General features: G+C 39.5%; 1 protein-coding gene across 1 annotated transcript in view; it reads right to left on the reverse strand.

The window, feature by feature from the left end:
* Positions 1-14,504, reverse strand: part of CHP1 (calcineurin like EF-hand protein 1) — a 37,305-nt gene that overhangs the window by 16,025 nt on the left and 6,776 nt on the right. Inside the window, exons 2-3 of the mRNA XM_029239235.1 lie at positions 13,052-13,124; positions 2,361-2,441 (exon numbers count right to left, since the gene is read on the reverse strand). Of these exons, the coding sequence (XP_029095068.1) occupies positions 2,361-2,441; positions 13,052-13,124 (154 nt within the window). The remainder of the gene's footprint in view (positions 1-2,360; positions 2,442-13,051; positions 13,125-14,504) is intronic.

Here is a 14,504-nt window from a genome sequence, read left to right on the forward strand (position 1 = left end):
AGTAAGGGCTGAGGAATCTAGGAATGTGTAATAAGATCTGAGTCACATGCTAGAACAAACAGATAAATGAGTACATATATCACTGGCATGTCTCTGAGTAAAAGGGAACTAAATACCAATGTCCTACTTTCAAATCTCATTCTTTAAGAACAAATTGAACCTAAATATGACCAGAGAAAAACAAAAAACCCAGAAACCAAATATCTGTATCTGATTAGAGCAAGAAGCAGAGGTGCAGCGTGCTAAGAGCCGAGCAGTGTAGTCCAGCGCCATCCTCAGCCTCCTCATATATACCTCAAGTACATCAGCACACATTGTGTCCTTAGCGAGAAAGAGATCAGTGAAAAGGATGACAGACAACACTGTAGTCACAACAAAGGTGGTCTGGCCTTTATAAAACAGCTTTCCACAAGCTGCTTCTTCAAATAATCAATGGTGACTAGGGAACACTTAAAAAAAAAGCTGGCAAAATGACTCTACGGGGTTTACTTTTCATTGCAAAAGGTTTGGATACAAAAGAGCAGTGAAAGTTATCTCCGGACAGTTCTCTGCAAGGGCTAAAAAAAGGAAGTGAAAGAAGGCAAGAATTCAGCACTAAAACCACACCTGAAACAAACAGGGCATTTCAGGGAGAGAAAAAAAAAAATCAGAAAATGAGGAAATGTAAGTGATTACTCATGGTCACCATGAATCTGAAAAGGGCAGGTCTCAGTCTGATTGAGTCCTATCTTCACATGAACTGGCTGCTAGTCTTCCCCTTTGACTGTCACTCAAATTTACTGAGTGACCGTCTTCTCAACTTGCAAATTCCTTTGCTCTCAATTCAGAGTTCTAAAATTTCCTCTCCACGTGTTTTATCTGATGGTGCACTCACTGACACTTAGTCTCATTACTAAGAACTGGCAAACATATAACATTTTAAAGTCCTCTGGGTCAAATAAACAAGTCACAAGGAACCAGGAAGACATTGTTAAAGAGATTACTTAAAACAAGATTATATGATAAGCTTTATTCAGGAAACGGTACCTAATTGAATCAGTAAATATTGACTCAGCACTTTGAAGGCAGTGTATTAGGTTAGTGAAGCATATCAAAAGCCTAGTTTTACATTACACAAACCTAAATCTGTTTGAGAAAGTGTGTGTGTGGTAGGGGAACTATATCCATAGTTGATGTTGTAAAAGAAACGTAAAGTAATGTTCTGGATTAAAGGAGGCTAAAGAGATATGACAACTGAGCCAGACTGGGATCCTATACTGGAGGAAGGGGACATGCCAAAATGATTGTTGGATAAACTGATAAAATTGGAGTATCAGTAATATATTAGAATACAATAGGTAATGAGGGAAATAGATGAAGGTGGTCAAAGGGTACAAACCTCTAGTTATAAGATGAATACATTCTGGGGATGAAATGTACAGCAAAGTGACTATAGTTAACAACACTGAATTGTATCTTTGAAAGTTGCTAAGAGAGGTAAAAGTTCTCATCACAAGAAAAAAGTAACTAAAAAATAGAAAGAAAAAAAAGAAAAAAGTAACTATGTGAGGTGATGAATGTGTTAATTAATATTATTGTGGCTATCATTTTTCAATATATACATATATAAAATCACTATGTTGTATACCTTAAACTTATACAATGTTATATGTCAGTCACATCTCAATAAAGCTGGAAAAAAAGAATACATAATATTTTATACTAATATTATTACAGCACTTGATAGGTGTGGTGAGTATAAATTACACACTAGATTTCAAAGACTTAATATGAAAAAGAATATACAATAATACTTTTAAAATATTGATAACATATTGAATAATATTTTGGATATATCGGGCTAAATAAAATATATATTGCTAAAGTTAATTTAACTTGTTCATCCAAAATTAATTTAACGTGTTTATTTTTACTTTTTAAATGTGACTACTAGAAAATTTGTAGTAATTATGTATGTGGCCTGAATGATGTTTTTATTAGCTAGGACTGAGACAGAGCATACACAAATGAGGCAAAATGTTAACAGTACAACAGATGCTTCTGGGTAAAAGATGTACAGGTGTTCCTCATACTGTTTGCAAATTTTGCAACTTTTCTGTAAATTTGAAATTATTTCCAAATAAAACTTTTAAAAATGTTTAGTTTTACATCAAAGATAAACAGAGATTAAAGACAACTTTTAAGATGGGCTAATAGACCTATCTGAAGTTTAAAACAAGGATGAGGGTAGAGCTATTTTAGATATGATTGAGTTAGAGAGGCCTAATGTAATCAGGAGGATCATGGTCTGAGATGACCCAACCGATAGCAACATTCCAGATTAGCCTCAGAAAGGAAGCCCAATAAATGCAGGGACTCACCCTTCTGGAAAGAAGGCATTGATGATCCGGTCCCCCAATGGGTTGATGGCAAGTTCTGGAATCCGCTGGAAGTCTTCCCGGCTGCCAAGAGAATCACCTTGGGTTAGAGACCATTGGCCCTTAGCATGAACTCCTTCAGTCATGCTAGAGTACAACCTAGCAAGGATATTACCTCCTGGAATTTACTTCTGTGGCAAATTATACCAAATAACTGCAAAGAATAGCACTTTAATAGCTGCCAAGTGTTTCTTGCACCAACTCTGGAGTGGAAGAAGCCAGGTTTGACTATGCCACATTCTAGTGAATTCAGCACACAGGTTATGTCAGTAAACCAACTGACAAGCAAATACTAAGCTGTCCCTGTAAATGATTCCTTGAACATTACTATTTTGTACTTAGTAAGTTTGGAGAATGAAGAGCAACTGCAAAGTATCAAACACTGCAGAGTTGAATATGGGAGGAAAAATTCAGAGGGGCCTCCGTACCCTTGATAAGAAGATATACAGCACTTATGAAATGCAAGGAATTCTTAGGTGATATTTACATCTAAGTAGAGAATAAAACATGACAGGGACTTCCCTGGTGATCCAATGGTTAAGATTCCACGCTCCCAATGCAGGGGGCCTGGGTTCAATCCCTGGTCAGGGAACTAGATCCCGTATGCCGCAACTAAAAGATCCCACATGCCGCAACTAAACATCCCATGTGCCACAACTAAGGTCTGGTGCAGCTAAAAAAAAGCATAAAATGTGACAACTAACTGACTGGCCTTTTCTCCACTGCCTTCTATAGACTAGAAGTATTTAACCACAGAATATGGCAAGAGCAGTCATCCTCTCAGAACTTGAAGTCTGTTGAAGTGAATATTGTTAGTTATCATTCACTGTATATACATTATGTGCCATTCTAACTCTGTTTATATACTTCATCTCACTTCTTTATGTCACCACTTTATCTATACCCTTTTAGAGCTGAGGAAATTGATTTTTTTTTTTTTGGGCCGTGCCATGTGGCATGCGAGATCTTAGTTCCCTGACCAGGGATTGAACCCATACCCCCTGCAATGGGAGCACAGTGTCTTAACCACTGGACTCCCAGGGAAGACCCAGAGCAGAGGAAATTGAGAGTCAGTGAGATAAAGTAACTCGTCCAGTGCTACAGAGGTAAAAAGTGGCAGAACTGCAATTTAAATATAAGTCTGTAAGTCAAAGCACATGTTCTTTTTCCTAAAAAACCACACTTCTTTCCCATAGTACATAAACTTTTTGAAAGGTGCTCTCCCAAAAAACGTTCAGTAACTGTTTTTTAAAAAATTCTTTGGTTGATATTCTGTGCCAAAAATATAAAGCTACCTACAACAAAGACAATATATGTACAAAATATCAATGTCATAAAGTACAGAGAAAGGCAGAGCATTGTTCTAGATCAAAGAGGACTTAAGAGACATACAACTGAACTCAATGCATGATCCTAGATTAGGGAAAAAAACTGTTATGAAGGACAATACTGAGCCAACAGGTAAAAATGGTATATGGACCATATAGAATATGGAATATTATATAATAGTACTGTATCAAAATGCTAAATTTCTTGATTTTGAAATGAGAATGTCCTTGTTATAAGGAATACACACTGAAGTATGTGGCAAAATGTTAACAAGTGGCAAATGTGGGTATCGAGTATATGAAGTTCTTTGCGTTATTCTTGCAACTTTTCTGTAAGTTTGAAATTATTTCCAGATAAAAAGGGGGGAAAAAGGAATACAAACTCAAAAGGTGATTCCTGCCTTCAAGACGTTTACTAACAGAAGAGATAAAACTTATTCCTTCACCCTCTTTGCACTAGAAGCTAATGAAATGTTCGTATTTTACCCAGGAGCCTTCAACTCTCTGGTCCTCTCGTGGTTTAACATTTACAGGGTGCTTAATTAATTCAACAAGCTCATCTCCACCACATCTGGTCATTTTCTACAGATGCAGAAAATGACCCGGGGACTAAGCACAAAGTTCTGGTACAATAACTCCAGATTCTAATCTTCTTTCATCATTTAGGGTAATAATTTTTATAGCAGTTAATGAATTAGAAGAAGCCATTCATAAGGTAACTAGGTTGCTTAAAATGATGAAAGAAAGAAAATTACTGAGGTCCTGATTATTTAATTCAACAAACATGTACTAAGCTCTTATTATATAATGTGTTCTATAATACAAAGTCTACATTATCAACACAATGTAGTTCCTCTTTGACAGAGGTTAAGAAACAATAATTACTCCCTTTTAAATGAAGATTAAGGCTGATTTGAATTGCAAGGCCACATACCTCAGTTTAATGTCTAATGAGCTTAAGTAATTTTAGCTGCAAAAAGATACAGTTTAAATACCAAGCCTAGTATCAGGTGCTGAGTCCACAACCTAGCCTAACCCCTTGGGTCTCAATGAAGAATCTAGTCGTGGACTTCCAATGTCAACAAGGACCTAAACCTTGTCTTACGACACTTTTAAACTTTACTCTTAGAATTTAGATTGTATATAAAATGGGGTCTATAAGATCAAGGGGAATACAGTTGAAAATATAAATATAAAAATGAAAGAGTATAAAAAATAGTTTATAAACTGTCAAACAATATACAGTTTATTATTGCTGGTTGTTCTATAGTGGAATGGAGATCATCTGGACAGTAACTCTAAAACTCAGCTTCTCAAATTTGTCTGCCAACACAAATCTAATGGAGAAAAAGAAATACTCCAAGCAGCTCACATACCACAAGTGTTATAATTCATTCAAAATGCAAATTTTTGTGTGCTCATTAAAAAACATACCAATATTATATTCTATCTCATAGTATACCTAGGAAAATCTTCCTTGAGGATTAAGACATTATTACTGGTAGTAGGCAAATCCAAGAGCAGAACCATGTATAGTGGCATTTTTTATGGCCAAAAAATTCACAATGAAGAATTGTTTTCCAGATATGTACAAGCACAGAGATGCTCTGGGAAACCAGTTTTAGAGACCTCAGTAACCAGAAATGCCAACCCTCTACACTGATCTTCACTGTGCAAGTTCTTTCTCTTACACAGAGATGTAGCCTCACAGTTAACTTCTTATATTTTAAGGACCCAAGGTAGATGCCAAGTTCTTTCTCTTATACAGAGATGTAGCCTCACAGTTAACTTCTTATATTTTAAGGACCCAGGGTAGATGCTTAGATAACATACATAATGAGGACATTAAAGTCTGCTAGTTGGACATACCTGTGGGAACACACGTTCAATTAAGAAAACAGTTTTCTGGGGACTTCCCTGGTGGCGCAGTGGATAAGACTCCACGCTCCCAATGCAGGGGGCCTGGGTTCGATCCCTGGTCAGGGAACTAGATCCTACATGCATGCTGCAACTAAGAGTTTGCATGCCACAACCAAGGAGGCCACCTGCTGCAACTAAGGAGGCCTGGAGCTGCAACTGGGACCTGGCGCAACCAAATAAATAAAATAATTAATTAATTTAAAAAAGAGTTTTCCATATTTTAGTATAATAGAGATAAATCATTTACTATTTGTATTTATTATGTAATTATTTATATTTATTAACATTGAAATGATAATAATTTCCGTTATCTAAAACATTTAATATTTTAAATTAAATTGATAAAAATGATTTTTTTGTCTTGGTAATACAATTTTTTTTCAGGTTTGCCAGGTGAGGGAAGTAGCAGTTACAAAAATTAATTAAAGGAACTCTTAAGAATGGGTCAGCTGCCCACTGTTGCCAGGACCCTTCCCAAGAATATAAAACCATTTGTCCCCAGGATAAAAATGGAGAACTGCTATGGAAAGAAACTGAAAGATCCACCTGGGCAGGGTTTTGGCCAAGTGTTGGAGGCTGGCTCCCCAGGAACACAGTCCTTTTATTTGGGGAAGAGAGTTGCAAATTTGTCCCCTTGCTCCCTGACCGTATGCCCTAAAGTGAGGTCTAGCAACTTACTGGCCCTGCTCAGAGTATAGAGGGCTTGAAGTCAGTCCTTCCATCCAGGCAAAGACCTGTGGAGAAAGCAACCACAAACAAGCCCATGCCAGTTTTCTACAGTAAACCATCCACACATTTTCATAAATATGAATGGACAACCAACACTTACCGGCATTTTGGGAAAATCAATAACATAAAAAAGTAGGATCAAGATGAATAGAGATAATCATAATTCAGGGAACAAAAAGGAGTTCTGAAAGATTCTAGTAAGTAACGCAATAGATATTTGATAAGTTCTTGCATCTGTAAAACAAAAATAAGCTACTATGATAGAGCAGAGGTCAGAGAACGAGATAGTTTCTTGGAAATTAAAAATATGACTGTGGATAAGTTCATCAAAAGGTCTACAAAATAAATTCAAGGATATCTGTCAGAAAGCAATGGAAAAAAATCAGAAAATATGAGAGAAAATTGAGTCACGGTGGTCCAATAGCCAACCAACAGAAATGCCATGAAAATCAATAAAGAAATAAGAGGGGGAGGAAGTAAAGAAATAGCAGAAGAAAACTTTCCAGCTAAAGGACATATTTTTAACTTTTTTTTTGGCCATGCTGCACAGTATGTGGGATCTTAGTTTCCCAACCAGGCATTGAATCCTCGCCCCCTGCATTGGAAGCGTGGAGTCTTAACCACTGGACTGCCAGGGACATCCCTAAAGGATGTATTTTTAGATTGAGAAGGTTCACCTGATACTGAGCAATGAATAATGAAAAATAACCTACAAAAAGGTACAACTTTGTGAAATTTCAGAACATCAGGAGGAGATATTTGAAGGTTTCAGAGAGGAAAAAAAAAGATTATCTACTAAAATAATGAGAATTAGACTGCATCGTGGTTCTGTGAAACTCCATTCTGGAATGACTGATACCATTGTGTACAAAGTAAGTGCTTATCCAGGATATTGAAATCATCTGCCCTCTTGGATGAAGTCAAAGAAGAAAATGAGTCTCAAAAGCACTTCGTTTTTAAGCAGATAAATGGCTACCATTCAGGAAACAATCTCTTAGAATTTATAGGTAATCTTATTTATTTGTTTGTTTGTTTATTTATTTATTTATTTTTGGCTGCACCTTGCGGTGTTTGGGATCTTAGTTCCCCAACCAGGGAGTGAACCTGGGCCCCCGGCAGTGAAAGCGCTGAGTCCTAACCACTGGACCGCCAGGGAATTCCCTAGAGGTAATCTTTTTTAAAGTGATATATAACAACACAGCCAACTAGTAATTTCAGTAATAACTTTCTTGCAGAGTTTAACTGGTCTGTACTGTCCCCTGTAGTCAATTTAACCTGCATGGATTTACCATCCAGGAATAGTTTTCATCATGGTATTATTTGAGAAAAAGTATCTGACAAAAATCCAATATTAAAATTGCTCAAAAAAATTGCTCAATGCACAGGATATTTTTTTTTTTGCACAGGATATTTTTAAAGTAAACTTTTAATGAAGTATAACATACATACAGGGAAGAGCAGAAATCACAAGCATTCGGTATGATGAATTTTCACCAAGTGAAGATTATAACCGGCACCCAAATCAAAAAATTGATTACTATCAGTACCCAGATACCTCCTTCATGTTCTCTTTGTCTCTATCTGCTCCCCTCCTCAAAGGGTAGTCATTATCCTGACATCTAACACAGATTAGATCAGCACCAAGGATATTTAAACAAAAGAAACCTTCTTTGTGTCCAGATAATGACCAGGCTCTCACCTTGATCTGACCTACAAAGGACCATTTCAGGGCACGTTATAGGACCCAGCTGGCTTTTCAAAGACCAATTTCAATGGCAGTGGTAGAAATATTTCACCCAAAATAATGGCACCTGAAGAAAGTAAGATTTGTGAGGTTATAGTATATATTTATATTCTATGAAATACCGATCTAAAGATTACCAATCATTTTAACTCAACACCTATTGGTAGGCCAAGGAACTAGTGTTCTATAAAACATACTTTGGGGGTGAATCTCTGAAAGCATTTTGCAGAAGCTCCATTTCTAACCAAAGCCTTCTACAGTTTCTGTTTCATGATCCCACTGAGACTGACACTTTAAAAAAAGGAGTACAGGGGTTTCCCTGGTGGTGCAGTGGTTAAGAATCCGCCTGCCAATGCAGGGGACATGGGTTCAAGCCCTGGTCCAGGAAGATCCCACATGCCGCGGAGGAACGAAGCCCGTGCGCCACAACTACTGAAGCCCGCGCACCTAGAGCCCATGCTCCGCAACAAAAGAAGCCACCACAATGAGAAGCCTGCGTACCACAACGAAGAGTAGCCCCTGCTCGCTGCAACTAGAGGAAAGCCTGCGCACAGCAACAAAGACCCAACACAGGCAAAATAAATAAATTAATTAATTAATTAAATTTAAAAGAAAAAGGAGTACAGAATGCCTTGGACAGTACACTATAGTCTCTCACTCTGCAGAATTTGGCTTCAAGCTGCAGACATAGAGCATCTTGGGAGAGGAAAGTGAAGAAAATGTGGAAGGAAAAATATTTCTCCTACTAACTTTTTTAGGAAAGTGGGGCATGTTAAAGGTAACAAAAAGACTGGAGGTAACTTATATTCGGCTGAGCACCCTAATGGGTTCTAGAAAGGTCAAGACAGGCCTTGAGCTGAGTTTGGTGGTAAAGGCTGGAGAGAGATAAATCACTCTATTACTACAAAAGAATTCTGAGTTTACCAGGTTATGTCTACGGCTGGAGGGAGTAGAAAAGATGGGGTTGGGGGAGAGGGGACGACAATCTATAACAAGATGGCCAGAGGCTGAGATGGCCATTGTCGGAGGCACAGCCACTGTGAAATCCCTGATATTGGGAGGGTCCAACAAAATGATTTATTGATATATACACAGTTGACCCTTGAACAACATGGATTTGAACTGTGTGGGTCCATCCACGTGTGGATTTTTTTCAATAGTTAATACTTCAGTACTACAGGATCCATCATTGGTTGAATCTGCAGATGTGGAACCACGTACGCTGAGGGCAGACTATAAGTTATTCTCGGATTTGACTGTGCAGAGGGCCACCACCTCTAACCCTTGCATTGTTCAAGGGTCAACTGTAACATGCTAGTTGTTTACTATGTAGTACAATGGGGTAATTTCTTCTTGCACTCAAGGTGGCTTGGGGTTTTTCCCATATTTTAATCCAAACCATGATGGAGATCAAAGAACAGATTTCAGACCAACTGCTTTGTAATGCTGAATACAAAAGAATCAGCTAGACTCAGGTAACCATGAAATCAAAAATTACCCTATCATTTCCTACCACCTCTTCCCCTACCAAGAATTTGTAAAAAGCAGAACAGAAAGCAGTGCCTAGTGCATCATAGGTATTCAATAAATACCTATCAAATGAGTGAGTTAGTTCACTGGCTTTCCATAGAGTGTGAAATTATGTTTTAGGGGCAGAGCAAATCTTGCCTAGATTTTAAGGAGCAGGTAAGACTAACTGACACATGGAAAGTTTTCACCTCTTCTGGGGAGAAACATCTCCTTTTACAAAAGATTTTCCATTGTTTTCCAGCAAACAATGAAAGTGATTAAAGCACACATTTACAAATCACCCACTTTCTAGAAAGAAGAAAAGGACTCAAAACTAATGTGAAGGGTTTCCCTGGTGACGCAGTGCTTGAGAGTCGCCTGCTGATGCAGGGGACACGGGTTCGTGCCCCGGTCCGGGAGGATCCCACATGCCGCAAAGCGGCTGGGCCTGTGAGCCATGGCTGCTGGGCCTGCGTGTCCGGAGGCTGTGCTCCGCAGCGGGAGAGGCCGCAGCAGTGAGAGGCCCGCGTACCAAAGGAAAAAAAAAACAAAACACTAATGTGAATTCTATATCTTCACTTAGTGGTTAAATCTGAAATTATGATGAAGACGTAATCCCAAATTCAAGTAAATTATTCAAGTATTTGGGCTGAAGGAAAAATAGAAATTTCTAGTCGTTAATTTTTCTAATACAAATTTATATAGTCTCCTCAACAAATGGTGCTGGAACAGCTAGATATCCACAGGCCAAAAAATAAAGTCTGACTCTTACATTTCTATCTATTGTTACACACACACACATTTTGTTTTGTTTTGTTTTGTTTTGGCTGCACTGCGCGGCATGTAGGATCTTAGTTCCCCGACCAGGGATCGCACCCGTGCCCCCTGCAGTGGGTTAAGTGCATAGTCTTAACCACTGGACCACCAGGGAAGTCCCTTCTTTCTTTTTCATTTTGTATAAATATACCAAAAAATACATATATATTGTGTGTGTGTGTATACATATACATACAAAAAACTCAAAATGACAAACATCCAGTTAAAAAATAGGCAAAGGACTTGAATAGGCATTTCTCCAAAGAAGACATACAAATGGTCAACCAGCACATAGAAAAGATGCTCAACATCATTAGCCACTAGGGAACTGCAAATCAAAACCACAGTGATCTACCATTCACATCCACTAGAATAGCTAAAATCAAAAGAGAGATAATAAGTGCTGATGAGGATGTGGAGAAATCTGAACCCTCATTACACTGGTGGTGGGAATGTAAAACAGTACAGAGCTGTGCAAAAGAGTTTGGTGGGTCTTCAATAAATTAAGCATAAAATTACCATGTGACCCACAATTCTACTCCTAGGTATATGCCCAAGAGAATTAAAACATAAGTCCACACAAAAATGTTCATAGTAGCCAAAAGGTGTTAACAACTCAAATCTCTACCATCTGATGAATGGATGAACAAAATGTGGTCTATGCATACAATGGAATATTATTCAGCCATAAAAAGGAAAGAAGTACTGATACACACTATAACATGGAAGAATCTTGAACATGTTAGGGGACTTCCCTGGTGGCACAGTGGTTAAGAATCCGCCTGCCAATGCAGGGGACACGGGTTCAAGCCCTGGTCCGGGAAGATCCCACATGCCGTGGAGCAACAAAGCCCATGTGCCACAACTACTGAGCCTGTGCTCTAGAGCTCGTGAACCACAACTACTGAAGCCCATGCGCCTACAGCCCCTTCTCCACAACAAGAGAAGCCACCGCAATGAGAAGCCCACGCACTGCAACGAAGAGTAGCCCCCGCTCACCACAACTAGAGAAAGCCTGCCCACAGCAACCAAGACCCAAGGCAGCCAAAAATAAAATTAATTAATTAAATAAATTAAAAAAAAAATAAAACATCATGTTATATGAAAGAGTCAGTCACAAAACGCCACATACTGCATGATTCCATTTATATGAAATGTCCATAGAGAGAGGAATGGGAAGTGACTGCTCAATGGGTATGAGGTTTCCATCTGAGCTGATGAAACTGTTCTGCAACTAGACTGTGGTAATATATAAACGTATTATACAGTGTTGTGAATGTACTTAATGCCACTAAAATGTATACTTTGAAATGTGAAATATTATGTTATGTGTATTTTGCCTCAATTAAAAAAAGACAAAGAGGGGACTTCTCTGGCGGTCCAGTGGTTAAGACTCTGCGTTTCCACTACAGGGGGCTCAGGTTCGATCACTGGCCGGGGAACTAAGATCCTGCATGCTGAGCAGTGCGGTAAAAAAAAGAAAAAGAAAAAGTACTTAGTGTGGTCTTTGCACGTGATAGGTATTCCGTAGTCATTGACTAATGACTGGGCAGCATGGTTTTGGTCAATTCCAGCTTTCAGTGAAGCCAGATTTTGCCCTAAACAAACATGGCCCTATGGATTTATCAGCCATTTTCTAGTTCTTCTGCCTGAGGATTATGCACAAAGGCTCAGCAACTATACTCCTCCCCCTGTTATGCTACACCCCACACCTATGCTACAAGGCTTCTAAAGAAGTCCTCCATTGTTTCTTGACAGCCGCCAGAAAGGCAAACAGCTTCATTATATATCAGTCAATCAAAGCTGAGGAACAACCGTAACAAAATGCTGCTACTGAGTTAGGTTGGGAGGTGGTGGTAAGGAGGTATTTCATTTGACTATAAGCCAATTACAAATATGAAATGATACAGCATTACATTACTCTGAAATCATATACTTACTCAAGACCAGTTTCTCAGCTGTGGCACTACTGACATTTAGGGGGGATTGTCTTGTGCATTTTAGGATGTTCAGCAGCATTCCTGGCCTCTACCCACTAGATATCAGTAGCATTCCCCAGCTGTGACAGTCAAAAATGTCTCCAGATATTTGGCCACCCAAGGGAAAATAGCCATCAGTTGAGAACCACTGCTCTAGACGAAAATACTGAACATTTTATCTAACATTAATACATACAAACTGATGTACCCTAGGAATATGGGTTGGGTTGGGAAATGAGAGGGGGAAAGGGCAAAACAACCTACACCATCTTGGATTGCTATGGGTCAGCCTCCTGAAAGCTAACATGTTTGGAAAAGAGCTGTGGGAAAACTCAAGCAGAGAGAGCCGAAATTCCCAAAGGTACATTCATAGGACCAGAGCAATGGCCACCCAAACTAAGGGGAGCTGGAGTAAAGTAGCAAGCACCTAGTGATAAATGTAAATTCATTGTTCTGCTTAGTATGTAAGTCCCCTGTGGATCAATGATACTCAAAGATGAGTGAAGAAATGGTCCCTGTTCTCTGCATTCCAGATGCCTATTGTGTCTGCTCTCTGGATAAAGGCAGCTATTCAGACATTGTCAGAAAATAAAGAACGGAACTGCCTACCTGAGAGTCCCATTCTCTCCTTTGTCCAGGCTGGTGAACCGGCTGTAGAGGCGGGTGATCTGACTGTGGGAAACTAAAGAACACAAAATTAGTCCCAGTTGGAGAAGTTGCCCTCCACTCGAATTGAACCTGAATGTGGCCCTTCAGAAGCCAGCTACTCTTCTGGTCCCAGGCCAACATTAAACGCTTCAAAGTCAGTAAAGTGGGCCGAAATCTCACCTCCAACTCACCTCTAGAGTGTCAAAGCAGGAAGAATGAAAGGAGTTAGGAAATAAACTAAATCAAGAGTAAACAAAATTGACTCTCAGGAATGAAGTCTAGGCTTAATTAAGACTGTGTTAAATGTCAGGTAGTTAAGATTTAACAAAACAAGGCCAAATTTAGTTTAAAAGGAAATTGTGAAACTTTCACCTTTCAGTACCCTGACTTAGAGGCTATGAAAATGCATGCTTTGATTAAAAACGCATCTCTATTAATCAGTTTGATGTTTCAGGCTGGCACAGCTGGGTAGGTAACTTGTGTTGAATTAAAGATCGGGGCTGGGGTTCCCTGGTGGCACAGTGGTTGAGAGTCCGCCTGCCGATGCAGGGGACACAGGTTCGTGCTCCAGTCCGGGAGGATCCCACATGCCGCGGAGCGGCTGGGCCCGTGAGCCATGGCCACTGAGCCTGCGCGTCCGGAGCCTGTGCTCCGCGACGGGAGAGGCCACAACAGGGAGAGGCCCACGTACCGAAAAAAAAAAAAAAAAAAAAAAGATTGGGGCTTGTGAAACAGATTGTATTTAAAAAATCTGATTTACTCCTACCCCAAGCATCAGTGGATTTATCTTTTCCGTCAGGACTGATCTTCGGGTAAAAGATCACCACAGCCTTGGGTCAGCCTCTTCTCTGTGATGGCATGACCTCCACTGAGTTCCCAGTAAAGGAATGGGCTCCGAGAAAGGAAATTAGGTAATTTGTAAAATGGTCATGTTATCATCAGATGACATCTACAAGGAAGCTGTTTTGCTCCTCATTTTGGACTAACTCAGGCACAAGCTGACAATTATGAGGTAATAACTACAGGTAGACAATGAAACTTTGGAAATGCAAAAAGGAATTTCTGGGAAATAGTTTAGTCTCGTGGCAGATTGGAGGTAGGAGGAAAAAAAGAAGTTATCAAAGGAGAAAAGACAACAGCCAAAAAGGGTGTGGCAAGTGTGGACTTTGTCCTAGGCTGTAGCTTCACGGGTAAAGGGGTGGCTGAGGGAGTCCTGGTACTTGTCTTCCTCTCCCGGCTCAAGAAACAAAAATCCACCTGCAGTTTTAGGAACAATGGGATAAAATAAACAGGGCCACGGGCAGGAGAAACAGGAAGTGAGTGGCCCAGAGCTAGGAGAAGAAGACACACTGGGCAAAGCTGTGAATTCTTCAGCGTCAGGTTTCAGCGCAGGCTGGGCTCCGTTCTGTACGAC

This window comes from Monodon monoceros, unplaced genomic scaffold (genome assembly GCF_005190385.1).
Source record: "Monodon monoceros isolate NGI ecotype Baffin Bay Population unplaced genomic scaffold, NGI_Narwhal_1 Super_Scaffold_21, whole genome shotgun sequence".
In the NCBI taxonomy this organism is placed as follows: Eukaryota; Metazoa; Chordata; class Mammalia; order Artiodactyla; family Monodontidae; genus Monodon; species Monodon monoceros.